General features: G+C 49.4%; 1 protein-coding gene across 1 annotated transcript in view; it reads left to right on the forward strand.

Moving 5' to 3' along the window:
• The window catches only part of FHOD1 (formin homology 2 domain containing 1), a 72,551-nt gene that overhangs the window by 23,646 nt on the left and 21,481 nt on the right, over positions 1–27,424 (forward strand). The window contains exons 4-11 of the mRNA XM_056862714.1: positions 16,702–16,769; positions 17,892–17,997; positions 20,544–20,638; positions 21,700–21,811; positions 22,906–23,000; positions 23,176–23,319; positions 23,510–23,712; positions 25,339–25,449. Coding sequence (XP_056718692.1) covers positions 16,702–16,769; positions 17,892–17,997; positions 20,544–20,638; positions 21,700–21,811; positions 22,906–23,000; positions 23,176–23,319; positions 23,510–23,712; positions 25,339–25,449 — 934 coding nt within the window. The remainder of the gene's footprint in view (positions 1–16,701; positions 16,770–17,891; positions 17,998–20,543; positions 20,639–21,699; positions 21,812–22,905; positions 23,001–23,175; positions 23,320–23,509; positions 23,713–25,338; positions 25,450–27,424) is intronic.

Consider the following 27,424-nt stretch of genomic DNA (forward strand, 5'->3'; position numbering starts at 1 on the left):
TACCAATCTGTTCCCGATCCCAATTTGTGTTGCTGGATTTGTCCTCAGTCCCAATAACTCAATACATGGCATTGGTGCTGGGGGCTGAACATAAATGAAAACAAGACACCTTATTCTTGCAAGCTAAAAATGCAGGGGAAGGGGAAGAGGCAGGAGATATTTGCTAGAACAAGTTGGTGAGTTTAGTAAGAATTAGAATAGAATAGAAATTTTATTTATATCTTGCCCTCCCCTGGTAGAAGCGGGCTCAAGGCAGCAAACATCATGTATATACAATACACAATAAATACAACATTTAAAATACAATTAAAGCAATGCTGAAAATTAACACATTAATGCAATTAATAATAGGGAGGTGTTTACATCCAGTTGAGGGCTGGCTGAACTTTTTCTGTCTAGTGTTCTGGGAAAAGAACTGCCACCCTTGGTCTTTGGGCTAGCAGCTTAATGCCCTTCCCCTCACACTCACACACACCCCGGTGGCCCCTGTACAATTTTGAGCAGTTTTCTCTGGCAAGGAAGGGGGAAGGAAGCTCCCTGCACACAGCTCCTGGTCAACGGCTGGGCTAGGATGATCTTTCCCTGTGATCTTCATGGGAGAGAGGCGGATTTAACTTTCCAATGACCCTTGGTCCTCTGGCTGGTAGTCGAGGCCCTAACATCCTTCCCCTCCTTTCTGCAGGCCGAAGGCACCTTGCCATTATGCTATATCATCCCATTCTCTGCTGCAGCTTGTCTCTAATCTGCCAGCGGTCCCAAGCCTCCAGAATTGCTACGCTGAGGTCTGGCTTCTGGCATTCAAACTCCTTTTCATTGGTATAAGGACTGGAAATGCCTTCTTAGATAAGTAAAAGCGCCCCCCCTCAATTGAAATAATGCATTCCGGCACCCGTAACTGGGTTCAGTGTTTCTGCAGCTCTAGCCTGCAGGTACGCAGCCCTCTATATAAAGAGCAGGTCTGGGAATGGGATTGGCGAGTGGGGGGATGATAACATCAAAAGCCAGGGTTGGAGGAGCACCTTGTTGAACGGGGCAGGAGGCAAGGAAGCCTTTCCAGTAGATGCCATTCTTAACCACCTGTTTGCAGACCATTTTCTGCACGGTTCAAGCTCCTCCTTGCCCATCGGCTGCCTGTGCGCAAGTCAGACTGAAGCTGCGATCCCTTCTAAAAGAGGGTTCCTGCTTTCGGTCTGACATTTTAATTCCCTAGGGAAACGAAGTAGGTTTCAAAGCCTGAACGCAGATCTTGTAACTGTCTTCCTTTGCAGCCCTTTTGCCCACCCAAAGGTACGAACCAGCAGCCGCTCACAAGAGGGAGTCTGGCAGTTTGGCGTCTCTGGGTCTTGGTTCCTCGTCGGGCCCAACAAGCCGCTTCCTCTTCCTCCCCCCATTGCAATTGTTCCACACTTCCTTGGCATCTCGCAGCAGCTGCCGGTGGCCCCAGTCCCTGGCTGTTGTTTCTCTGAGTCAGCATTCGCTCCCGCTACCCACCTTTGCCTGCTTCCAGTCTTGTCTGTGCTGATCAATGTTGCAAGTGTTTCTTCAGCTGGCGTGGGTGGCTTCTGGGGCCCCCGGCGGTGCTGAATGTTGACTGGCCGAGCGTGTATGTGTGGGTAGCAGCACCCTGCAGGGCACAGCCCCGATGGCAGCTCCAGACGCTGCTGCAACTCTTGTCTGGGAGGCAGTGCTGGGTGCACCTGCGGCTTCTTGCTGCAGGAAGCACACAGCGGTTACTCACTGCAGGCGGCCTGAGACTTTTTGCATTTCTTGGGTGGGGTGAGGAGGAGCCAGACAGTAGCAGGTCTGTGAAATATTCCAGCGGGGCCTAAACAGTGGAGATTAACAAAGCAATATCTGACTGGCAGCCTTTTAATTCCTTTTCACTTGACCTTCCATGTTTCTGGGAGGAAACCTGTCAAATTTAAGAACATAAGAAAGGCCCTGCTGGATCAGACCAAGGCCCATCGAGTCCAGCAGTCTGTTCACACAGCTGCCAACCAGGTGCCTCTACGAAACCCACAACTACCACAGCATTGCCCTTGGGATTGAGATTAGGATTAAATCCCATTCTCTTTGGGATTGGGATTAAATTCGGGATTGTTTAAAACAGCTAGGGTTTATTTGTGAAAGGGCTGTACCGCTCCCGGGGCTAGGGGAAGCATTTCTTCATACAACGCATAGTTCGGTTGTGGAACTCCCTGCCCCAGGGCGTGGGGATGGCTGCCAACTTGGAAGGCTTTAAGAGGGGAGTGGACATTTTCATGGAGGAGAGGGCTATTCATGGCTACTAGTAAAAATGGATGCTTACCTAGTCTCTCCAGGATCAAAGGAGCATGCCTATTAGGTGCTTTGGAACACATGCAGGATAATGCTGCTGCAGTCGTCTTGCTTGGGGGCTTCCTAGAGGCACCTGGTTTGTTGGCCACTGTGTGAACAGACTGCTGGAGTTGATGGACCACCTTGGTCTGATCCAGCATGGCTTTTCTTATGTTCTTAAGCCCTGCCTTGTTATGGCCCTGCCCTCTTTCTGAAAAGCTTGAGGGCTCCAGGGAAACTACTGGTGGGCACCATGATGCTCCTGGATGCCATGTTGGAAAACCCTGTCCTAGAGGATACATTAAGACTGGGATAGGGAGGCTGTGAGGGTCAGGTAATCTCCTGACCCCTCATGCATGTGAAGACGTGGCCAAAGAATTTTCCCTGACCAGCAGCCACCCCCTCAGGCCATCTGTGCTCCCTTGCAACATGGGGAAAACTCTTTTTATGAAATAAACATGTGCATATACATGCCTTTGGGACTCGTTGCTTAAGGGGCCCTCCAGTAAGCATTATAGAATACAGTCCGATGGATAATACACATGAGAAAAGAGAAAGTGAGTGTCTTTGGTTCCACTGTTATAAGCCATGTCTCCACCTTCTTCCCTTGTGCTTTTGATCTTGGGTTTGCAAAAAGGCAGCTCTAAAAGTTGTGGCCCTGCTTGGATTCTTGCTGCATGAACAGAACATTTGGGAAAGAACTGGAACACCCAACCCTGCCAACGGAGCCAAAGTTCACAGCATAATCATGGCCTGCTTGTTACTGACAAACTAATTTCTTAGTGCCTTGGTGTGTGTGTGGGGGGGAGAGAATGCACTCCCTGCTGAGATAGGAACGGGCTAGAAATCGGTGGTGGCTCTCTGCCTGCTGTCCCCCGGGCAGTGTTCCAGTTCAAAGTTTTCTGTGATTGGAATGCTCATGCACACATTTCCTGGCACTAATGATGGAGAGATGGAGGGAGAGTTCACTGCAAAGTAAATCCTAGGGTCGCTCTTCAGGTCTTGCGTGCTTCGCTTGGGTCCTTCCTGTTGTCCTCATTCTCTGGATCAAGGACCTTCAGTGCAGTGAAGGACAAGTCCGAGGATTTCCTGTTGTTACTAATTTTGCAGGGGTAGCTTGCCCTCCTGATTTGGGACTGCATATTGCAGTGAGGTTCCCATGAAAAGTGGCAACGAAGGCATATACCACTGACCTTCCTGCTTTCATTCACTCTGGGTGGTGGTGGTGAAGACAGCCTGCTTCTAGATACTTAATTCTACTGCCAGCATTTTCTCTGTGGTCGAAAGTATGTGTCCTGCAAAGCAGGGAGGTGCGTGGGCAACCTTTAAGTGTTTTAGAGGAAGGTTGGGGGTCTCAAGTGATGGGAGAAGGGTAATAAATAGGGTTGCCAACTTCCAGGTACTAGCTGGAGCTCTCCTGCTATTATAACTGATCTCCAGTTGATAGAGATCAGCTCACCTGGAGAAAATGGCTGCTTTGGCAATTGGACTCTATGGCATAGAAGTTCTTCCCCTCCCCAAACCCCACCCTCCTCAGGCTCCACCCCAAAAATCTCTCGCTGCTGGCGAAGAGGGACCAGGCAGCCCTAGTATTAAGCTCTTTATGCTGGCTGGTATCCAAAGAGCTGTTTAAATTCACATAAGAGATTTGTGCTTAGTTTGCAATTTTTGATATATTAAAAATGCTCTGAATATCGCTTTTCCCCCCATAGTGTATCACAAACTGCTTTTTAAACTTCCTTCAGGGTAGAAAACATTGAGGTTGGGGTTCCGTTGGATGCTTGGAGCTCATTTCTTAGTTTCTCGCACATAGCTTAGTGCTCTTTGCAAAAAAAGCAGATTCACAAGGGAAGGGTGATACTACAGTGTGACTCAGGGGATATTGCAACACAAAGCTTGTGGTGATCGAAATCCTGCAGCTTTCTATCCTGTTTGTTAGCAGGCAGGAAGCGGAGTGGAGAGAAACCATTCAGGGTCTTATCATTCGGCCACCGGAAAGGCTGGGAAGCTACTTCTGGCCGTCATTCCTGTCCTCGATGCAGCAAGCTTTAAAATGGGCACGGGGAGGAGGAAGAGAAGGAATGTAAAACAATTAAGCTCTTCAAGACTGGTGTTCCTTTTAATGTGATGGTGTTCAGCACCTCCCCAGAGAGAGGGCCAAGGGTCCAGCGATGCTAGAAACGTTCATACTGGAAGCTGAGCTGCCTTCAGGCTGGGATTCTCTCAGCTGGGAATGGAATAATCCATGTAAAAGTGGATCTGTTATGCTGAGGGGCAGGTTGAACCCAACCTTCAAGTGCAGGGATTCTCTCTTTGTTCCTCCTTGGGGTATTTCTCCTTTGGCTCAACCGGCAGGAACCTTCAGACAATCCTCAAATTGGGAACGAAGTTCAGCCTCCTCAGACAATCCTCTGAAAAGTGCCTGACAGCATTAAGGGCTTGTCCCACAGCTGCTGTTGTTGGTAGCCCTGTTGGCAACAGGAGGAAAATCGTGCTGCAGCAGAGTCGCCGATAATGGTGAAATGGTCGCAGGAGCAGAGGGCTACCGGTGGGCTAGGCTGATAATCCCCACGTGGCCACCACGGTGCCAGCTGATATGTTTCCTGGTGACCACTTCATTTTTTCCCCAAAGGCAAGAGCCCATCTTGGCTTTCCTCTACCTCACTGAAGCAGGAAGTACTTCACAGGACTCCAGGAGGAATCACCTTTGGGTCTGCAAGGAGCTCCTGTTCAGAAACAGCTGCCCCTATCATAGGAGGATGCTCGGCCTGCAACCTCCCAGCCTTTTGGTGGTTCCCATTGCTGTTTCTCGAGATCCCAAAAATGCTCACAGGCTTAGGGACCGCTGGGGTAGACTGACTGTTCTGGAAAAGAAGGGCTTCCAGAGGAGAAAATGCTAAGGAAACCTTAGTCTTTATTGCCTCAGGGCCATTCCCTGAATGCCTGTGGACATAAATACTGCTTTATATTACAATTACACTTAGAAAGAAGAAGAAGAGACGAATACTTGGTTTTTATATGCCAACTTTCTCTACCACTCAAGGGAGACTCAAACCGGCTTACAATCACCTTCTCCTCCCCACAACAGACACCCTGTGAGGTGGGCAGGGCTGAGAGCGATGTGACCCCTCGTTTACATAGAGTCCATTGGAGTAAATGAAGACCAGGAGGTTGGGTTGAGCTTCACGGCTTTCTTTATTGGCCAAGGAAGAATCCGGGTGATCTCAGATGCAGACTTGATGAGCTCTGCTATCTGGCCACACAGAGGGAGGGGCAATGCAATAATTTTATATAGACAACTGACATTCCAAATAACATTCGATGCTGCTTGTCACTGCCACGTCATTAGCTTATACCCCGCCTGTGTGAGCATGGCTACATTTGAATACAGCTCTATTGTTCTCTAGCGAGTAGAAACGAAACCTAAAGGAAGAGGGGTAGGTGGGAGTGTGTGTGTGTGCCTGCTTGCTTGAAGCTACAGAGAGAGATGGGTGGAGGGTTGAAGGCTATCGGAGCCTTCCGTTAGCAGACAATGGAACCTGTGAGCATGCTTGGTTGCTATGCAAGAGGCACCAAAAGAGGGGCCATTGGGAAGCAGCTTCGGTAGGTATGCGTGTAGCCTGCGTGTCTGAACGTGGTTACTCAATCACATCAAGAGGGTATGACTTGCCCAAGGTCACCCAGTTGGCTTCAGGTGTAGGAGCGGGGAAACAAATCCAGTTCACCAGATTAGCCTCCGCTGCTCATGTGGAGGAGTGGGGAATCGAACCCGGTTCTCCAGATCAGAGTCCACCGCTCCAAACCACCACTCTTAACCACTACACCACGCTGACAGTCTCATTTCTGCGAGCATCTTAACAAAGCCGTTTGACTTGAGCTACATTAACATTACATATTGGGCTTTTTTCTAGTAAAGATGTTGATAGTTTCCTCTGTGAGTGACAGCTGCTTTCTGACTGCTGGTGGGCACTAGAAGCCTGCTCAGCAGCGCATCTGAGAACTGATTTACAAACCACAAAAGTCTGGTTTCCTGCAGATTTCTTCCTTTGCTAGGTGACCAAGAAGCTGCCTTGATCCGTTTCCAAAGCTTAGAGCCAGGACTCTCTTTTTTAAAGGCTTCAGGTCGATGGTCTGAATCTAAAAGCTAAATAAAAACGCAGAAAAAGTTGACTTGTGGTGCGGGGGAACCTAAGATACAATAATTGAATCCATAAATCATCAGTAGTCAAAACAGCTGTAAACATGAGAGGCAAAATATAATTTATATTAAATCCTGGTGGTTGGAATCAAAGGCCTTGGTAAACAGGAGCATTTCTTAGCTCTCTTGGGAAAGCGAAGACTGCCTGTCTGATGTCTTTTCTTTGGGACAGAATTCTGCGACCAAGGGGCCACCACCAAAGAAGCCCCTGGTGCTACCTTGCTTCAGAAGGTGGTAACAACTGAAGAAAGGCTTCCGGATATTAATCTGCAGGGGGGTGCATATATTTCGAAGAAGGTGCTCTTTCAAATATCTGGTCCTAAGCCATTGTGGGGTTTAAGGGTCACCACCAGCATCTTGAGATCTCTGGGTTCTAATCCTGTCATGGCCACCCTTCTACTAGGTGCTGCCAAAAAAAAAAATCTCATTTCTGGCTAGCAGTGGCAGGTAGAAATTGAATGCACATGAAAACGGAACAAATTACCCAGAAGCTGCCTGTTTTATCTGAGTTGTTTGAGAAAAGAAATCCCAGAGAAGTCAGTAGGGTTTTCATGCAAGTAAATTTGCTTAGGAGCTGACCTCTGGGGTGAAAGACCAGTGAAACCTGGGATCTTCCTGGAATATTCCCCAAAAATCTTCACTGGACCAAATAAGCATTATACAAGTAGCTAGGTTTCTGTCCTCTACTAAGACAATACAGGCTTAGACAATGTCTTGTATATAATTTTCTCTGATAGCCTGTAACCTTTTTTCATTGTCTGATGTACTAGGAGGAATGATATATGTACAGATACAATTTTTGTTAATTAACATTGTTCTGTTTTTGTGTAGCTTGTCGGCTGTAATAGAGATTGACTGACTGCATTAGACCGGCTAGGCAGATCCTGCCAATGATAGTGTTGTTTTCGGAAGCATTTACTAATGAACTCCTAGGTAGTTTCCTCCCCTCTTCTTGCTATGTGTCTTAACTTCCATTTGCAATATGCGGTTGGAAGCTAGAAGTGAACTATTTTTGCACCCAGCTATAAATGGCCACAGACAAGTCGGTCAATTCTCTTGTTGCTTTGAATGGGGGGGGGGGGTCAAGGATCTAGTATGGAGCATTCTTCTGCGGAAAGATTGAAATGGGCACATTGGGGACAGTTCACCCTCTACTCCTGTGGCTTCCTTCTCTCGTTCTTGGACCCTTCTCCGAGTTTTTGCTCAGACTGTTTGCTGAAGTGTCCTTGCTTGGTTCCTGGTTTGAAGACTTGTGTTGCATCACCCTCTCCACCACAACTTCTTAGGCATGCCTGCCTCCTGTTTATATCCTACGAGGGTGACAGGGGCCGCCTGTAGGCAGGAAGTCCCCATAGCTTAATCCAGTTCAACAAGCCTGTTTAGTTTAACTTAGTTCAGTTTATTGGATTTATATCCCGCCCTTTCCCGACTACAGTCGGGCTCAGGGCGGCTAACAATCGAACAACACAATTTAAAACATACTATAAAAACAGACTATAATTAAAACCTTTTAAAATTAATAAGTCCAGTTGACGCCCTGAATATTAATGTCCGTGATGGGGACAACCAGTCAGAGAGAGGGAGGAGAAAAGGGGAAGGGAAACAGAACCGAAAATACCGAACAACTGAAAAAATAGAACTAAAAATAGGGTAAGGAACTCTCTGAGCGTATTTTATGCTGTTCCTGTCCACCTGGTTTCCTGGAAGTCTCTCTTGGCTTGGTAGGACTAAGAAGGGAAGTGGCCATGGCTCAGTGGTAGAAGACATAAGCAGAGCCCTGCTGGATCAGACCAGTGGTCCATCTAGTCCAGCATCCTGTCTCACACAGTGGCCAGAAACACGGCACAGAGGCCGAGGCATCCCACTGACGTTGCCTCCTGGCACTGGTAGCCAGAGGATCCCTGCCTCTGAATGTGGAACCCTTTAGTCCCCACGGCTAGTAGCCACTGATAGACCCCAACCTCCATAAATCTATCTAATCCTCTTTTGAGAACAGAACAGGGGTGTCGAACTCATTTGTTACGAGGACCGGATATGACATAAAAGTCACTTGGTCGGACCGGGCCATGCCTCACCAGCCCAGATTGGGACTGGGGGGTGGGTCTGCCTCACAGAGTGAATAAGGGCTCTCAAGGGACTGCATCCTGCCCCCAGGCCATATGTTTGACACCCGACATAGAACATCTGCTTGGCATGCTGAAAGTCCCAGGTTCAATCCCCAGCATCTCCAATTGGGGGGGGGGGGCCCTCAGGTCGTGGGCGATGTGACAGGTCGCTGCTGTCAGACCTTTGCCTTCCAGCGGGAGCAAAGGCTCTTGACATGAGCTAGGCCAGGTTCTGGCTGCGAGTCATGTCCTTGGTTCTCATGCCTCTGAACGTCTGTGTACAGTTTCGCTCATCCTGTTTTCTGCAGCTGAGATAATGTTTTGTCTGCCTTTCCTGGGAACTGCTTATCTCGGGGTTGCTTAGCAGTGTTTACTTTTTCCAGTCCGTAGTGTCTTAAGCATGTAACCTGTCTGTATTCCCCATTACTGGCCTCACCTTTGTGGTAGGCAGTCAGTTCTTTATCTGTCTTTTTGCTCCTAATAAAGTATTACTGCTTCAGAGCTACCTGCCTGGATGCGTTTGCTTTTGGGATGCTAGGGACAGACGCCTGATCCTGACAGCTGCCTTCAGACTCTGGGGAGCTGCTGACAATCTTCAGCTTGCTATACTAACCTTGGTGATTCAGCATAAGTGTGGTATCGTGAACACAGGACACATCAGCTTTGCTTAACTTAAGAAGAGTTTTATTTAAGTTCTTTGGGCTGTCTCACTTTCTGCTTGGCCTTCTCTCAGTCAGCCTCTCCATTAGCTGCCTCAGCCATCATCTAACTACATTACAATGAGGCTGCTCCGTGTGGTCGTGTGTCATATATAGCTGTTGCTTCCTCCTTCATGCCTCCTGCAACTTTAGATAACTTTCCTGTCTTGTCCCAAGAGCTCCTGGCAGATGACAGGATATTTTTAAACACATGTCATTTTGCCTGCTGCTTGACTAAGCCAAGAAAATGCCATCTAGCTAAGGTTTGTGCCTGGGAACCTCCCAGTGGTAGCTGGACTAAGAAGGACTGGACTCTGCCAACCTCCCAGTGGTAGCTGGAGATCTCCCACTGTTACAACTGATCTCCAGGTGGCAGAGATCAGTTCACCCGGAGAAAATGGACTGGAAGGTGGCTTGTATGGCATTATAACCCGTTGAAGTCCCTCCTCTCCCCAAACCCCACCCTCCCCAGCTCCACCCCCAACATTTCCTAACCTGGAGCTGGCAACCCTAGAAAGGATTCAGATTTCAAATTTCCTTGTCCAGACACAGTTCACTACACTGGCACAAAGACCCTGTGCTAGGGTTGCCAACCTCCAGGTATTAGCTGGAGATCTCCTGCAATTACAACTGATCTCCAGCTGATAGAGATCAGTTCCCCTGGAGAAAATGGCCACTTTGGCCATTGGACTCTATGGCACTGAAGTCCCTCCCCAAACCCTGCTCTCCTCAGGCTCTGCCCCCCAAATCTCCAGGTATTTCCCAACCCAGAGCTGGCTACCCTATGTGCTCTAGCCAGCGTGGTATAATGGTTAAGAGCAGTGGTTTGGAGCGGTGGACTCTGATCTGGAGAATCGAGTTTGATTCCTCCACATGAGCGGCGGAGGCTAAGTGGGTTGGTTTCCCCACTTCTACACACAAAGCCAGCTGGGTGACCTTGGGCTAGTAGTCACACACTCTCAGCCTCACCTACCTCACAGGGTGTCTGTTGTGGGGAGGAGAAGGGAAAGGTGATTGTAAGTCGGTTTGAGTCTTCCTTTAAGTGGTACAGAAAGTCGGCATATGAAAACTAACCCTTCTTCTTCTTCTAGCTGTGCCCCCACCACACCCAGCTTGTGCAGGCTTTGCTGTGCCAACCATTTACAGGCGTGTTTCCCCATGTATATATTTTTCTCCAATCCTCGATTGTTCGTTCACCCTCCGGGAAGCTGTAAGAGATATTTCTGTGATCGTAGAACAAACAGGAAGACGGCAAGCTGCAGGCCAGCTATCCTTTGCTGGACTGTAGTTGCTCCCCTGGCTTTTGGCCAGCGTGACCCCGGGCAGCTTGAGGAAGGCATCCACAGTGACTCTTCTGTTTAGGGCTGGGTGCTTTGTGGGTGGAAGGCTCAGTCTAGGATGCACTCCCCCCCCCCCCGTGGCTTTCAGCATTGCATCCAAGTGACAAAGCTGCTATTCTGCATCTCGATGCAAGTATCTGTCCAGCCAGCAGCAGGAGTTACAGACGATAATATCCCCAGTGTGTGTGGGATTGAGCTGTAAACCCACAATTGCATCCTCCGTTCCTCGAGAGGGCTATTTCTCTTCTGCTGCTCCCCAACACTGAAATGTTTTACCCACCCACCCTGCGTCATTCTGGTTCTTCAATACTGGTGTCTGCAGGGGCTTGACCAAAAATCTTGCCTCTTTGTTCGTTCTCAAACTGATTTTCATTACAGGCTTGCAAAGGCCGGCGCTTTGGCTTCTCGCTTGTATTCAGAGGGATCACTTTCACCCTTCCCATCTTTCATTTCTCAACAGAAGGGCTGCTTTTTTGGTGTCCATGTGACACCTGCTATCAAAGAGAAAACATGAGTCACAACGGGGAAATGGCATTCCTAATTCTGCATTAAGTTTTGTGTAGGTCATGGGTTTAATTAGGCATTGAACAAGTCACGCTGATCTAAAAATAAAACAAAAAAACAGACCAAAATCCCTCCTGAAGATATGCATTTGATATGTTGTCTGATAAATGACTGCAGTTGCAGATGTTTACATAAGTCTTTCAAACTCAAACCTTCAAGCCTAGAGCAGATTTCCCCCCCAATCTTTCCCTACATTTTCTAGAGCAAAGCTTCTTAAACTGTGGGTCACGAAACGAAATGTGGGGGTAGCGAAAAATTTGGCAACAAAAAAAGGTAAAATTGTATGTCTACCAAAAAATTGTTTAAATATAAATTTCTTTATGATTTATTATCTGTAAATGTTTGGTTTGAATACCTATTTTATATACCTATATACCCGGGGTCGCATAAAAATGTCTTGGGAGGAAAGGGGTCGCGAGTGGAAAAAGTTAAAGAAGCCGTGTTCTAGAGGATGCATGAGCTCCTCTTCAGCAGCCAGTGAGCTGATAGTAGCTCACCGGCTACCTGTTGGAGACCCCTGGCATAATCTATGCAAGGAAATAAATGTATACTCTGCGAGAATAAAAGGGGGAGTAGGGAATCACTCTGTAGGCCTGTCGAAAACAGCTCCAGTGTGCAGCAGTGATCCCCAACATGGTGCCCAGCAATGTTTGCTGGTGCTCACTTGCTTTCCCCCCCAAGCAAAGAACCAAGACTGATTTTCCTCCCCTTCGCTGGAGCGGGTGCTTCAGAACAGGCCAGGAGCCATTGCCTTTGTGTCTGCCAGGAGCACACATTCATAAACAGCTGCCTCTTCTGTCAGGGGCTGCTGAGCTTGGTTGGAAACTGCTGACATTCTGCAGAACCACCCCATGTTTTGAGATTGGACCTTGGCCCCTGTGGCAGCCATCGTGTGATTGGTCCAGCTAGGGTTGCCAGCCTCCAGGTACTCGCTAGAGATCTCCTGCTCTTACAACTGCTCTCCAGCCGATGGAGATCAGTTCGCCTGGAGAAAATGGCCGCTTTGGCCATTGGACTCTATGGCATTGAAGCCCCTCCCCAAACCCTGCCCTCCTCAGGCTCCATCCCAAAAACCTGCCGCCGGTGGCAAAGAGGGACCTGGCAACTCTAGGTCCAGTCCACCCCATGGCAGCCCTTTTGTTGTAGTGACCACTGTGCGTTCTCAAAATCATAAAAGTGCCCACAGGCTCTACAAGGCTGGGGACCCCGAGGTTAGTCAATCAGACTAGAACAGGTGAGACCCAGGTTTAAGTCTCCACACAACCATCAAGCTCGCTGGGTGACTTTGAGCCAGTTGCTCACGTTCAGCCTTTCCTGTCACACAGGGTTGTCATGATAACAAAACAGAGCAGACAAGAATCACTATGTTCTCCCCAGAATGTGAGGATCTGCACTTGCTTGGGATCCTGAGCTAGGATCTCCCTTTATTTCCTTGTGGTGTGGTCTTGGGCTTCCCAGCCAAGCATCGGCTTCTGATTCTGAATTTTGCGTTGTCTCTGCTGCATGCTTAAGCTTGTGCTTCTTACTTGGAAGGCTCAACGCATTAAATGCCGGTGATTTCGTCTCTGACAGGCAGTTTCCAGCCAAACTCCACGCTTATTATTCATTTTGCTTCTTGGAGAACAGCATAGACTTGGCTTTGGGATTTCCCGATAACAGAGGCGCTAAGTTGATTGTCTGGGGGTGCGTGTACTGGCGGGAGCTGTGGCCCAGCCTGTCCTTATATTGACTGAGCAAATGCCTCAGAACAGGAATGCCTGAGCCTTTCCGCACACTAGATCAGCAGGTTTTAGGGCTTCGGGGGCATGCATCTTGGTAACTAGGAGACTGGAGTCTCAAAACATCTCCGCAGCATGGTGTGTGGTAAAGCAGCAGTCAGAGTTTCTGTGACGCGTTGTTCCATTCCCCATAACTTTGCGAAGAAAAGTAACCTGGGTCATCCCCTTTGTCCGTTGCTTGCCTTTTCTCTCCCACATTTAGTAGTGGGGAAGCATTGCCCTTTTGTCTGAGTGTTGGGGTCTGCCTGTGGCCCCGTCCGCAAGTTACTGTAAACACCCATACAAACCATGTATAGTGTACACTTGGCTTTTGTTTATACCCTCACTGAGTAATTCTCATGTTAAAATCAGCACATGTACAGCTAGGGTTGCCAGATCCCTCTTTGCCACCAGCGGGAGGTTTTTTGGGCGACGCCTGAAGTGGGCGGGGTTTGAGGAGGGACTTCAATGCCATAGAGTCCAATTGCCAAAGCGGCCATTTTCTAAAGGTGAACTGATCTCTATCGGCTGGAGATCAGCTGTAATAGCAGGAGGTCTCCAGCTCATACCTGGAGGTTGGCAACCCTATGTACAGCTGAACATGTGATTTTAAACTCTGTATTTATCCAGTTCAATTTCTATCCTGATCTTCGGCTTAATTTATAAAATGAATGCACATTGGTGCGCTCTTCCTTACTAAGAGGTGTACAGATGTACAGGTGGGTGGTGCTGTGTTCACTGTAACACGGAAAAGGTCCACAGTTTAGTGGAGAGACTTGGTGGATTTGGTTTTCAGTCCATCTTATCTGCTATATTTGGGATCTTCTTGGCTGCTGTACTTGATAGCTTGCCTCATCTGGATCAGTCATCTTCTGCCATTTAGGTTTCTTTATTTAAAATATTTATATGCTCACGCTTCTCTTGAGCGTCTTTTGGTATGTTGTAGCTCTTTCAAGGCTGCATCTTGCAGTGTTGAGCAGCATATTCTCATGTGGGCCTTGGTTGTCTAGGGGTTTGGACTTAATAGTGGTTCTGATTTTGTAGCCAGCTTCTGGGGTTGGACAGCAGACACGGATGCACCACCTGGTACATTATCTCTTTTGCCTCTGCCACTATGTCCTGGAGTAAAGAAATCCTGTAGCTGACCTCATTATGTCTTGATTCCAGAATCTTAGATTTTTTTTTTAAGTTCCTTTTAAAATTTGGGTCTCAGGTGCTCTTTCCATCAGCATGAGTGCTTGGTCATGCATCTCCTAACCCTGCCAGGACAAGAATCACTAGGATATTTTAGTGTTAATCACTGTGGATCTCACAGCATCCTTATTGATGCAAGCTATAGCCAATACAAGGATCTGGACTGCAGGAACAGCTCATGCGGAATAGCTGCAGGGGATTTGCCACAAGTGAAGGCGAGCAGACTGAGGTCTTTTATGCACAGGTTGTTTCCATCGCTGTCAAGCCCTGAGTACTTTGGCGCTTTGTTTTCATTATGCATGTATTTTCAGACCTTTAGAAGTCGCCTCGCTCTCCCCTCGTGTTTTCCCTGTGTTTTGTGGATGCTGTTTTACCCCGAGTTTAATGTCTGCCTCGATCCCAAATCAAAAGCTGGGTCCTTTGCATACTTGTCAATTTGGGGTTTTCTCTCCATGCCCATTCTTGCTTCTCCCTTCCACTTGACTTTCCCCCTCATCCAACTCCTCCCCTCGAAACTGGAATACTATGAGGCTGCTTATTGGTCAATTTCGCAGCAACTGTTGGTCCGTTTCAGACCTCAGCCTGATGGAACAGGGTTTTTTTGTTTGCAACTAGCCAGAATACTGAAATAATCACAAATGAACTATGTGGCTCCTTATTTGGTCAGTTTCACAGCAAGTGTTGGTCAGTTTCAGACTTCAGCCTGATAGAACAGGTTTATTGTTGTTTGCGGCTAGCGAGAATGCTGACAGAATCCCGTCAGTTTCAGACCCCTGGGCAGAGTGATTTGAGAATTGCAATGCAAATACTGTGCATCGAGAGAGCAGCATATCCAACAGAAACAACCCATTCATGAAAGGCCTGACTCTGTCAAAGGCCTCTGCCGCAGCAACTATGGGGACTATGCCTGAGGGGGTGAGCGATAAAGACCTGGTGGGTGGGGGGTTGAGAGGCTCCTATAAAGAAACCCCCCCACCCAATAGAGTAAGTGATCCTGGTCTTGGACTATCAGAGCCATAGCAAAAAGCGGTAGAGAGGCATTTTTAGAACCCTTTCCTAGCTAATCTTGCGGATGCCTTGGGCATCCAGTGAAACCAGTTGGTAAGTTCAAGGCTCAGATGAGGATACATTGCGCCAGGGTACATAACCTAACAGATGGCCTTTGCTAACAAAAGGTACAGTGATGCCCTGGTACCCGCTCCAAGAATTTGAAGTCTTGCCGGCCATGAAAGTTAAAGTGGCTTTTAGTCTGCAGTTGTCAGGTGCGGGGGTACCGTGCCTTTCTTTGATCATCACTGGGGGACGTGACCGGCTGCTCTTGGGGGTGATGCTGGATTAGAGGGACTCATGGGGGCTGATTCAAAAAGCTGGTGCATAATGTGTTCTTAGAGATAAAGCCCCCAACCCCAATTTCCATGGGCTCCTGCATCTCAGTGTGCAGACCAACACTTCTGTATATCGTGTTTTAAGACTGATACAGCTAGTGTGAGTCTTTGAGTGTCTTTCCATTGCCTCCTTCTTTCAGTTCTTCCAATTTCATTACACAAATAAACACTGAATGTAACTAAGGCTTCCGCTGTTGTTAATCTTCCGTAGCCCTCTCATATTTCCATTTTGTGTGTTGTTTGAAAGGCCATTGTTAGAATGAGGAAGGCGGGATTGACCAAGAGTTCCAAAACAGAAGGACTGGATATTCCAGGGCCACGCTTTTGGAGTACAGGGCGCTCTGCAGTCCCCAGTATACTTGGACTTCCTAAAAATCACAATAGGTTACTGGCTCTGTGCTGCTGGATGAATTGGAACCCTTTCATTCCCACTTCTCCATTCAGACCAGTCCTTTCCCAAAGGTTTCATGAGACACCCGCCGCCAAGCCTCTCTGTTCAGATGTCAGAAGAAGAGTTGGTTTTTATATGCCGACTTTCTCTACCACTTAAGGGAGACTCAAACCGGCTTACAATCACCTTCCCTCCCCCTCCCCACAACAGACACCCTTTGAGGTGGGTGGGGCGGAGAGAGAGTGACTAGCCCAAGGACACCCAGCTGGCTTTGTGTGTAGGAGTGGGGGAAAAAATCCAGTTCACCAGATTAGTCTCCGCCACTCAAGTGGAGGAGCAGGGGAATCAAACCCGGTTCTCCACCGCTCCAAACCTCTGCTCTTAACCACTACACCACGCTGTTAACCACCGCTCTTAACCACTACACCTAAAAATGTAAACAAAAAGTGATTTACAACCCCTGTTTTTGAAGAGAAGCAATTTCTCCAGGCACTCACATCAACGCATTATGACCGATTGAAATCTGAAGACTTCCAAACCCAGGAAGTCTTTGTTGATGCTGTGCATGGGGGGCGGGGGGGGGGAGTGCACGAGAATGACAACAAGCCAAGCCAAAATCTCTGTGTGCATCCAAGACCTTCCATTTTGCAAGGGGATTGACTCTTTGGGGTACTTAGCTTCCAGGAGTACCTGCTCCTTGTGCAACATCTTCTGCAGCCTGTGAAATATTTGTTTTCCTTTCTTTTCCCCTAGAGAAGCTGTACAATTCAAAGGGCCCCGAGCTGAGACGCTCCCTCTTCTCGCTGAAGCAGCTTTTCCAGGTATGTTCTCTCTCTCTCCTGATTCTTGCCCCGCTGGTTTCCTGCACAGTGCGTTGGTGATGCATTCATGTACAGCCAACCCAACCTCTCCCACACTTAATTGGCTTGAGTGCTCTGTTCTCTGGCTGGCCAAAAGGACACAGGAAATGGCCTTCTGAAGGCTGACCGTTGGTTTGTCGAGGTCAGTCTTTTCTGCTGGGACTTGTAGCCTGTCAGGGTTTCACTCCACCCTGACTCACCAGCTCTGTCCAGGTCTCAGGCAGAGGTCTTTCACATCGCCTCCTACCTGATCCTTTTAACTGGAGATGCCAAGGATTGAATTTGGGACCTTCTGCATGCCAAGCAGATGCTCTGCCACTGAGCCATGGCCCCTCCCCTTCAGCGGCTGTATCAGTCCCATCAAATAGCTCCTATCTTCAAGCCTCGTTTCATTCTTATCGCCTGTCGAGATACTAGATTGTGCACATAGATGGGCAAGGATGATATATGTATAAGGGACAGAGTTCACCAGCAATATTTGTTTGTTTGTTTGTTTGTTTATTGCATTTATAGCCCCCCTCATTCCCGGCAAGCTGGGCTCAGAGCGGGCCACAACATTAAAATTCAGAAACATCAGTTAAAACATACTCTGAAACATACTTTAAAATTATAAACTCCAAACCAATACAATGCAGTACAAATGCAATGAAGCAAGACAGCACTAATACAGGATACAATCATAGGCGCTGGAGAAACCTGGCCAGGCAGCGGACCCCCAAACCAGGTTGGGGGAACATGGGGAGGCCAGCAATTATAGTAATGGAAAAGAACATGCAGCTGGCCTCAGTTGTAGTACTGGCGGAACAGCTCCGTTTGGCAGGCCCTGCAGAATTCATTTAGGTCCCACAGGGCCCTGATGTTACTTGGGAGACTTTCCCAATAGCAGGGGCTGGCAGCGGTTTATGCCCCCCTCAATTGCACCCACAATTGGAGTTGACCTGTGCTCTGGAACTTCACAGTGACACTGGGGCCTTGCTTCTCAGCCTGCCATGATGCCATGTCTGAGCATGCATCAACCAAGGGGCAAAGGGGGCTTTCAGGGTTCGGACAGAAGATATAGAATCTTCTGCATTTCTCTTGCAGGAGGATAAAGACCTGGTGCCTGAGTTTGTGAATTCAGAAGGTCTGACATGCCTCATCACAGTGGGAGCAGAAGCAGACCAGAATTACCAGAACTATATCCTGAGAGGTGAGTAACAGGGGTTGGGCAAGCCCACCCCACAGCAGGAAGTTCTGGGAGTATCTGGGCACCCCCTCAAGGGGTCTCAGATTCAGTGATATTCTTAGTTGCACATCCAGATCCTAGCAGCCTGAATAGCCTGCATTAGCCTGAGCTTCAGAAGTGATGCAGGGTTGGCCATGGTTAGGACTTGGATGGGAGACCACCACGGAAGCCCAGGGTTGCTATGTAGAGGAAGGCAATTTGCCATTGCCTCTGCTCATCTCTTGCCTTGAAAACCCCATGAGACATGGCCATCAGTCAGTTGTGACTTGATAGCACTTTATTGTTGTTAAAATCTTCTTCCTAAGCCATGTTCCCCATGGCCCCTGTTTGCAGAGGCGGGCAGTGACCAGATGGGTTTTTTCCACTGGTAGTACCTGGCCTTTGGAAGGCCCTTCTACTCAATGCTTGCTGGTGCCTATCATAATGTCCCTTCCAAGCGAGAGAAGTTAATTACACATGGATAAAAAATGGTGAGGACAGTGAAAGTAGACGGCTAGCCCATCGACTACTGAAGGTTCATAACCCACAGCTCTCTGAAGCGGTTGCTAAATTTCTTACGGTTACTTTGGAGTAATAGTGAATGTAGTTAATGAATGTAGTGAATGTAGTTAATGAATGAAGGATTCAGGTTATATAATGGCCTCCCTGGTCTCTATATGGAGCATCAAAGCTGTTTGTAGTTATTATTTGTATAGGTCTGGCCAAAGTATGGCCATTTTATAATTGCCCTGTATTTTGTATTGGATGTCCTATTTTTGTACTTGATGTTTTAGCTACTATGCCAATAAATAAGGCTATGAATGAATGAATAATGTCCCTTAGCCACGAGGCCAAAACATTTCTCTGTACCCAGGCTTTTAACTGCAGGGTTCCATCTTTTTATAAAGTTGTCTTTATGATCTGCTTCTAAACTGAGGACTGTTTTATGAATATCATTTTTGGACACAGTTCCATGCTTGTAATAACACTTATAATTCTTGTGCTGTTATGATTTTATTCTATTGTTCTCACTTTGAGCACCTTGTGCAGTTCTCTGGAGAGAGGCAGGACACATTGGCGAAACAGGGCAAAGAGTATTTGTTGGTGGCAAGGCATCCATCCCCATGTGGCTTTTGGGTCCTGCACAGTGTATGGTGGTTTTCAAGAGGAAATGGGAAGGGGAAGACTCAGGGGTAAATCTTGCAGGTTGCTACTTCTTTACTTCCACCAGGCACCAAACAAATGAGGCAGGCAAAATTAACAGTCACCAATTTTAACTGAGCCAAACATTGTAGGCCTCTTTTTTCTGCGTTTACTTTGGTATTTTCCTGCCTTTATGAGGCTATTGGTGGCCAGATTTCAACTAAAAGGGTGCAGGCTAGGTCATTTTTTACATTTGGAGTATGTGGGGACAGGGAGAAGTTTGAAAGCACAGATGTTTTTATTTTCATTGTTTAGGTGCAGGAATCGCCAATTCTCTGGTTGGGAGTAGTGACTAAGAAAACTGCAACGTATGATCCAGAAACCCATATTGGAGAAGGCCCCTGGCGTGGAGAGGAGGCTTGGCCTTCATGCTGCCAGACATTTACTGTGCCAGCATTGGTGCCCATGAAGTGTGGTGCCCATGTAGCGTAGTGGTTAGAGAGCCAGCGTGGTGTAGTGGTTAAGAGTGGTAGTTTGGAACAGTGGAGTCTGATCTGGAGAACCGGGTTTGATTCCCCCACTCCTCCACATGAGCGGTGGATGCTAATCTGGTGAACTGGGTTTGTTTCCCCGCTCCTACACACGAAGCCAGCTGGGTGACCTTGGGCTAGTCACACTCTCTCAGCCCCTCCCACCTCAAAGGGTGTCTGTTGTGGGGAGGGGGAGGGAAGGTGATTGTAAGCCGGTTTGAGTCTCCCTTAAGTGATAGAAAAAGTCGGCATATAAAAACCAACTCTTCTTCTTCTGACATCTGAACAGAGGGGCCAGCTGGGTAACCTTGGGCTAGTCACACTCTCTGAGCCCCACCCACCTCACAGGGTGTCTGTTGTGGGGAGGGGAAGGTGATTGTAAGCCGGTTTGATTCTTCCTTAAGTGGTAGAGAAAGTCAGCATATAAAAACCAACTGCTTCTGCTCCTGGATCTGGGAGACTCCCAAGTTTGAGTCCTCACTCTGCCATGGAAGCTCGCCGAGTGACCTTGGGCCTCTCACTTGCTCTCAGCCCAACCTGTCTCCCAGGGGGCAGTTGTTGAGGATAAACTGAAGGAGGGAAGAACGCTGTCTCCTGCCCTGAACGCCTTGGAGAAAGGATGGGTTATAAATGTAACTGAAATAAATCATTCCTGCCTGTTGCTTCCCCTGCCAAGTCCTTGGGTTGGTGGAGAAATCAAAACCCCACTGTCTGAAAAATGGCCCCCCGGGGCTGCGTTCTCTGGGCAGAGTCTGATGCTCTTATCATTTTGGCAGGCCCTACTGCTCTTCTTTCTGTGCGATGCCAGCATCCTCCTCCCCAGGTGCATGCTTTTTGCTATTCTTCCTCTCCCCCCAGCTCTCAGTCAGATCATGCTCTTTGTGGACGGAATGATGGGCGTCATAAACCACAACGAGACGGTCCAGTGGCTCTATATGCTGTGTGGGAGCTTGGTGAGTATGCCCCTCAGTGGCTGTGGAGGGGAACACGTCCTCCTCCTCACTTTCCCTTGCCTTGCCGGCAGAGAAATTGGTTGCGAGAGCCACTCTGGCCCAAAGCAGAATCCAGAAACCAAAGCCACGTAATATTAGGGGTGGCCAAACCTGACACAGAACAGTGCCAGCTTCTCAGCTCACCAGAACTCTTCATCAGGCTGGATGTTAAAAACAAACAAAAGGGATTGGTAGTGGAGAGAAAAACACATCTGTCAGGCTGTGGTATTGAGGCTTCTCTGCGTAGGGTGTCTGTAGGCTGATTTGCCGACTTCAGTGGGCAGAGGGTGTGGCTAGCTGGCATTAGTTTGTGTGCCATGCTGGGCAGCAGAAACAAAGTGGAGGATTGAAAATACAAAAGTGCATTGAAAATAAAAACCAGCCATTGTTGACTGTGCCGCGTTGCTGAGGTTCATCCTCCACTGAGAGCGGTGCCCGGGAATCTTTTTCCAGGTGTCCCGCATGGGGAAAGAGAGCTTCCCGTGAATACCTTACTTGGATCTTCTCTGGATCACTTTGTGTCTCCTTTAGCTCAGCCGCAGTTTAGCCCACAAGGTTGCCTTGTGGCAGACTGGGTTGCCCCCGGGGCTATCCTTGTCTTGGAACCAGTTCAGGATTTGTGCCTTAGGCTTTGCTCCAGAAGACTCTCCTGTGCGGGCCCTTTGGCAAAACCTGTGCTCCCAAAGCATCTACAGGGAGCCGCTGGGGAGTTTCAGAGGCTGAGAGGTGGCAGAAACAGAGTCGTTTCAAGGAGAAGGCTATAACTGCAATAAAAAAACACAGAACTTGTTTTCCTTTTCTAAATGTCTTTTGTGCGTACCTGGGGTGTGTGTGAAGAGGGAGGTCGCCTCTTTGCAGCCCAAATTCGGGTTGGAGATGCAGGGTATCTTCTTTATGACAAAGAAGTCCTAAAGCCAAAATTTTAAGAGGTTGTTTATGGTTCTTGTCGGTGGCGCTGAACGGCAACTCTGTGGCATGAATTGGCGTAAAACTGATGCGGCGGGCTTCTCCCCTCTTTCCAGTACCGCCTTGTGGTCAAGAGTTCCCTGAAGCTGCTGCTTGTCTTTGTGGAATATACAGAATCCAATGCCCAGCTGTTGATCCAGGCTGTTGTAGCAGCAGAACAGGTCAGAGGTGAGGGTGCCGATCTCGCACTTTAGAGGGAGGGGGGCTTTAGCTGCAATTTAGAGGGCGCTGTGATGTTATCAGCTCAGGTGGCTTTAAGAACAGAGTAAGCAAAACTCATGAAGGGTCAGTGTCTCTTAGTTGTAAAATCGTTTCAAGTGGCGGTATACCCTTGAATACCAGATGCTAAGAATTCATCCCCCAGGGCCAGTTTTTCACAATCTCATTCTGCTTGGGACATTCTTGGGAGGCAGAGTCAGTGGGTTGTTATCTCTTACCTAGAAGGCACTTCCTACACTTTCTCTGCATTTGCAGAACCACGTGGTCTCAGTGCAGAGGAACTGGCTGTGCTATAAAGGTAGATCTTCCTGTGATGAGAGAAGTGTATCTGACCCACACGCTGTGGACTGCGGGGTGGGAACAGCAGCTGCTGAAGGGGTGTAGCGCAGTGGGAGAGCACCTGCTTGGCATGCAGAAGGTCCCAGGTTCAATCCCCGGCATCTCCAGTTAAAGGGACTAGGCAAGTATGTGATGTGAAAGACCTCTGCCTGAGACCCTGGAGAGCCGCTGCCGGTCTGAGTAGACAGTTCTGACTTAGATGGACCAAGGGTCTGATTCAGTATAAGGCAGCTTCATGTGTTCAAGTTTCCTGGGGCCCCAGAGCAGGACTGATGGTGTGGGAGGAGAAACGGGGGAAGGAGAGGATTGGATCCCACAGTCTGTCAATGGAACGCACTGCCTGTCATGGATCTTCCACATTTCCCCTCCCCTCTATCAGCCCTTTTCTATCCCAAGAATGGGGTTACCAGACCCTCTGCCACGTACATCGCACCGTGTGGGGGTTACAAAATATTTCTGCACATGTGTAAGCACATCCACATGGGGCCCCACAATCCTGGTGGTAAACTCTCCCTGGGGTCAGACTGCTTGCGGGAAGGTGGATGTGGGAAAGACCTGCAGTCCTTGCACCTGCAGATTGCAGGATCCCACCCGGGGAGAGAAAACAGCCCAGGGACCCATCTGTGGAGGGAGCAGAAGCAGTGCACCTGGCTTGGATCCCTGGCTGGTCCAGCTACCCACATTCTCCCTGCATTGCCCTGCAGGCGGCTATCCGTGGTCTCAGCTTGTGTCAATCTTGGAGCAGAAGAATGGAGCCGATACGGAGCTCCAGGTGTTTGCCATGACCCTCATCAACAAGGTGACTCTTGTGGGGTGGGGAGGGGGTGGGTGGGATGTGCCAGGCTCTTTCTCGCTCTGGGAGAGGAGGCCAGAGCAGAAGAAGCCTTCACGGTGAGTAACCAAGGCTCTTTTACCTGGCTGGGCAGGGTGTGGCCATCATGCCCTGACTGCTGTGCCCTCTTGGTGTTGTGTAGACGCTGGCTGCCCTCCCGGACCAGGATTCCTTCTATGACTTAACGGACTGCCTGGAGCAACAGGGCATGGAGAGGATCGTTCAGGAGCACGTCAGCAACAAGGGCACAGAACCGGACTTGAAGCAGCAGTTTGTCATCTATGAGGTTAACCCCTTTCTCATTCTCATCCTCAGCATGTGACCTGTATTGCCCCAAGCTCCTTGTGGGAATGGCAGCAAGCCATTGTCCAGCAAGCAAGATCTCCAGAATGGGATTTAGAGATCTAGATGGGGGGGATATTCCCGTTACTTTGCTACAGGTCTCGTTCTAGTGTGTCTTGTTTTCTGCCTTGCAGAATGCCCTCAAGTATGAGGACGGAGTTGAAGAGCCGCTGCCCGGCCTGCGCAAGGAGCGGAGGAAAGGGGACGAGAGCCGGAGGGGGCGGCGGTCTATGGGGTACATCATGGCCCAAGAGGAGAGCCAGGAGGTTCGAGTGGCTGAAGAATTTCAGGCCAGCCCGGCTCGGGATCTGGGCTTGGATGTGGAGAGCAATGGCCAGTGAGTTGAGCAGGCCCCAGGGAACTTGGAAGGGCAGAATCCCCCTTTGGAAACGGGCAGTGGCTTAGAACGTCCCAGGGTCATTCCTCAGCATCTACACGTGAACACATGAAGTTGCCTTATACTGAATCAGACCCTTGGCCCATCAAAGTCAGTATTGTCTACTCGGACCGGCAACGGCTCTCCAGGGTCTCAGGTAGAGGTCTTTCACATCACCTGCCTGCCTAGTCCCTTTAACTGGAGATGCCGGGGATTGAACCTGGGACCTTCTGCATGCCAAGCAGATGCTCTCCCACTGAGCCTCAGCCCCTCTCCAGTTTAATGGGGTTAGGTAGTCTGTGATGTGGAGGGGCTCAGTGGTCAAGCCTCCACTTGGCATGCTGAAGGTCCCACGTTCAGTCTCCAGCATCTCCAGGATTAGGTAGCAGGTGATGTAAGGACCTCCTGTCTAAAACCCTGGAGAGCCAGTGCCAGTCTGAGTAGAAAATTCTGACCTTGATGGGCCGATGGTATGATTTGGTGTAAGGCTGTTTCATGCATTGGTGTATGGCAGGGCTGTTGAACTCAAATGTTACGAGGGCCGGGTATGACATAAATGCCACTCGGTCAGGCCGAGCCATGCCTCGCCACCCCAGATTAGGAGTGGGGGAGTGGCTACCTCGGCTTGCTGGCGGGCCAGATAAGAGCTCTCAAGGGGCCAGATCAGGCCTGCGGGCCTTATGTTTGACACCCCTGGTGTATGGTGTCTATCCTGTTTCCCACTGAGAGCACAGGACGCCAGATGCGATAAGTTGGTTTGTGATTTCGCCCCCCACCCAGTGATGCTGAATATGGTTATGGAAGGGCTGGAGCTTCAACAGGACTTAGGAAGTATCATCAGAGCTTCTGGAGAAAGGGGGAAGATCAGCTGAGGAGCAAAAGAGAGCCAGCAGGAGAGTGGAGCAGTTCATAGTATCATAGAATCACAGAGTTGGAAGGGGCCATACAGGCCATCTAGTCCAACCCCCTGTTCAATGCAGGATCAGCCTAGAGCACCCTGGCAAGTGTCCATCCAGCCACTGCTTGAAAACTGCCAATGAGGGGGAGCTCACCATCTCCCTAGGTAACTGATTCCATTGTCAAACAACTCTTACTTTTTTTCTTAATATCCAGCCGGTACCTTTCCTCCAGCAATTTAACCCCATTATTGTGAGTCCTATCCTCTCCTGCCAACAGGAACAGCTCCCTGCCCTCCTCTAAGTGACAGCCCTTCAAATACTTAAAGTTGACAGAAGGGATGGCTCATCTAACACACAGGTGTTGTGATGTCCTTCAGATCCACAGCTTCAAATCCCTCTTTTCTCATCCGCCTCTTCTTCCTCTTCTTCTTCCTCTTCCTCTTCTACCTCTTCCACTTCCTCTTCCACCTCCTCTTCCTCCTCCTCTTCCACCTCCTCCTCTGTTGCAATGTCATTGCAGAATCTCTCATCTGCCCAGGGACGACAGAATCCTAAGGCCTGGCAGATTTGCAAACTCGTGCTGCTGCCCTGTGGTTGCAGACACCACTAATCAGTCTCCTGTGCACATTAAGAGTACTTGTTCTGCTTTCTCTGTACACCCCAACATCTAGATGGACCTCTCTTTCAGGGCCAGCTTTACGAACATGTATAACAGTGCATCAAGCATGCAGCTTTCAACGCCATCGGTATCTTTGGAAGGGGAGCAGCCCGGGAACCTGGGTGAGAGAAGCGTTTTCAAGTAAGTCTCTCTGTCCTGGGAAGACTCGATCACATCCCCCTTTCTCTTTCACCAAGCCATTGTTGAGAGACTGGACTTTGCATGCGTGGTGTAGAACTGCTAGAGGTTGTAGAGAATGGGTGCTCAGGGGTACTCAAGATGGCCCAGAGGAGAGACCCTGCTCTCTTCTTTCTTTGCTGGCAGTTTCTTTGCTGGGTGGTGGGCTCAGGCCAGAAAGAGGCCCTATAAGTGTGGTCCTTTTAATGTTCCACACCAGTGGCACTTAGTGGTTCAGGAGTCATGTGTGGCTCTTTGCCATGCCAGTTCTGGCTCTTCTGAGCACTGTTCCCCCACTGTGACACCAGCCCTATGTTTCAAGGAAGCAGGCAAGGACCTTGCCTGGTGGGGCTTGTGATTGGGAAGTAGTTCATGATGCATACCTATTCTCTCCAGGATCAGAGGAGCATGCCTAATATATTAGGTGCTGTGGAACAAAGGCAGGATGCTGCTGCCGCCGAGAGGCTCAATGGAAATAGCCCAGGCATGGTTCTTGCTGGAAGAGTGGGGATTTGTCACCAGCTGTTGAAAGTGGGTGATGTGCACAATTTGAAAGAGGTTTCTGTCACCCTCTCTGGACCCAACTGCACCTCTGCTGATGGGACTGCTAGGAAGAGGCTGGAAACTGCCCTCTGCAAAGCAGCCTCTAAGGGACTGCAGAGGCAGGAGAAGGCAAAATCCGGAAGGAGGAGCGAGGAGGCACAGTGTGTGGTAGAGGGAGGGGCACGGCATATCTCCTCTTCCTTCTCTAACGGTGGGTTTTTGCAGTTGGAGGAAAAGCAGGAAGTGTTACAGGTCTCTAGCTCTTGCAGAAACAAGGGCCCTTGCAGACAACTCAGAGGGGTCTTTTGGAGGGACATCTGGGACATCTTTCCTTGCTTGCTGCTGCCCCCCAAGCCTCTGCCTCTTTTCCTCCTCTTGGCATGGCCCTCTTTATCTCTTTCTGCCGATGGCCCAGCCCAGCTGCCCTATTCCTCTTGCACGGCAGAGTCTGCCCACCCCATGGTCCAGCTGGGGAGCGTGTCCTCTGGACCAGTTGTCCCCAACATGTTCTCCACCAATGTGTTTCACAGCACCCGCTTCCTGCTCCCCCAAAGGAAAGGGCTAATCCCAGCTTTTGTCAGCCTCATTGGGGTACGGGGTGCTTCAAGGAAACTTAGAAGGCATCGCCTTTGCGCCTAGAGACAGCACCCATTCAGGAGTAGCTGCGGAAGGTTGGCCTCGGCCCCAGTGGCCGCCATTTTGTGGTGGCGGCCGCTGCCTGTCCACATCACTCCAGAAGTCCCCACAGATTCAGCAACGTGAGGATCCCCCACACCCCCAGCAACCAGCAGTCCTGCCTATGGGCAGCAGCAGTAGCCAGTGTCCTTGTGTAGTCAGGACTGCTGGTTGCTGGGTGGGTGGTTGCTACCTGCATTGAGGTTGGGGGAGGGGACACCCACATCTTTTCCGCCTTAGCGTGTTTTCTGCTCATCTTGTCATCTTCCGCTCTTGGGTGCTTGTCTCTTCTGCTTAAACTTCCTTTCCTTTTCCAGACTTCATGAAACTGCCCCTGCTTGGTAAGTGATGCCTCAAAGCTGTGTGTGTGTGTGTGTGTGTGTGTGGTTTTCCTTGGCCCAGAGGAGGGGTCCGTTTGCCCAGCATGGGGCTGGGTCTTCCGAGCATGTGAGTTTTGGACTGCAAAGACTGACTTCGGTTGTGCTTGCATGCTTTTCCTGGGGCTTCTCTGCGGGGGTCTTGCTGAGGGAATGCTGTGCCGGCGAGACCTGTGCGGCCTTTCCCGGGGCTCCTGCTTGTTGTTTGGCAGGGTAGGAGGACGGTGTTCTCTCCGGGGATGCAAAGCCCTCTTCCTGGGGGTTGATTCACATATTGTGGAGGGCACCGGTTGGGTCTGGAGTGCCCACTTTGTGTAACAGTCAGGTGGGAGTTGCGGGATTTC

The sequence above is a fragment of the Euleptes europaea genome, chromosome 17 (assembly GCF_029931775.1).
Source record: "Euleptes europaea isolate rEulEur1 chromosome 17, rEulEur1.hap1, whole genome shotgun sequence".
Classification (NCBI taxonomy): domain Eukaryota; kingdom Metazoa; phylum Chordata; class Lepidosauria; order Squamata; family Sphaerodactylidae; genus Euleptes; species Euleptes europaea.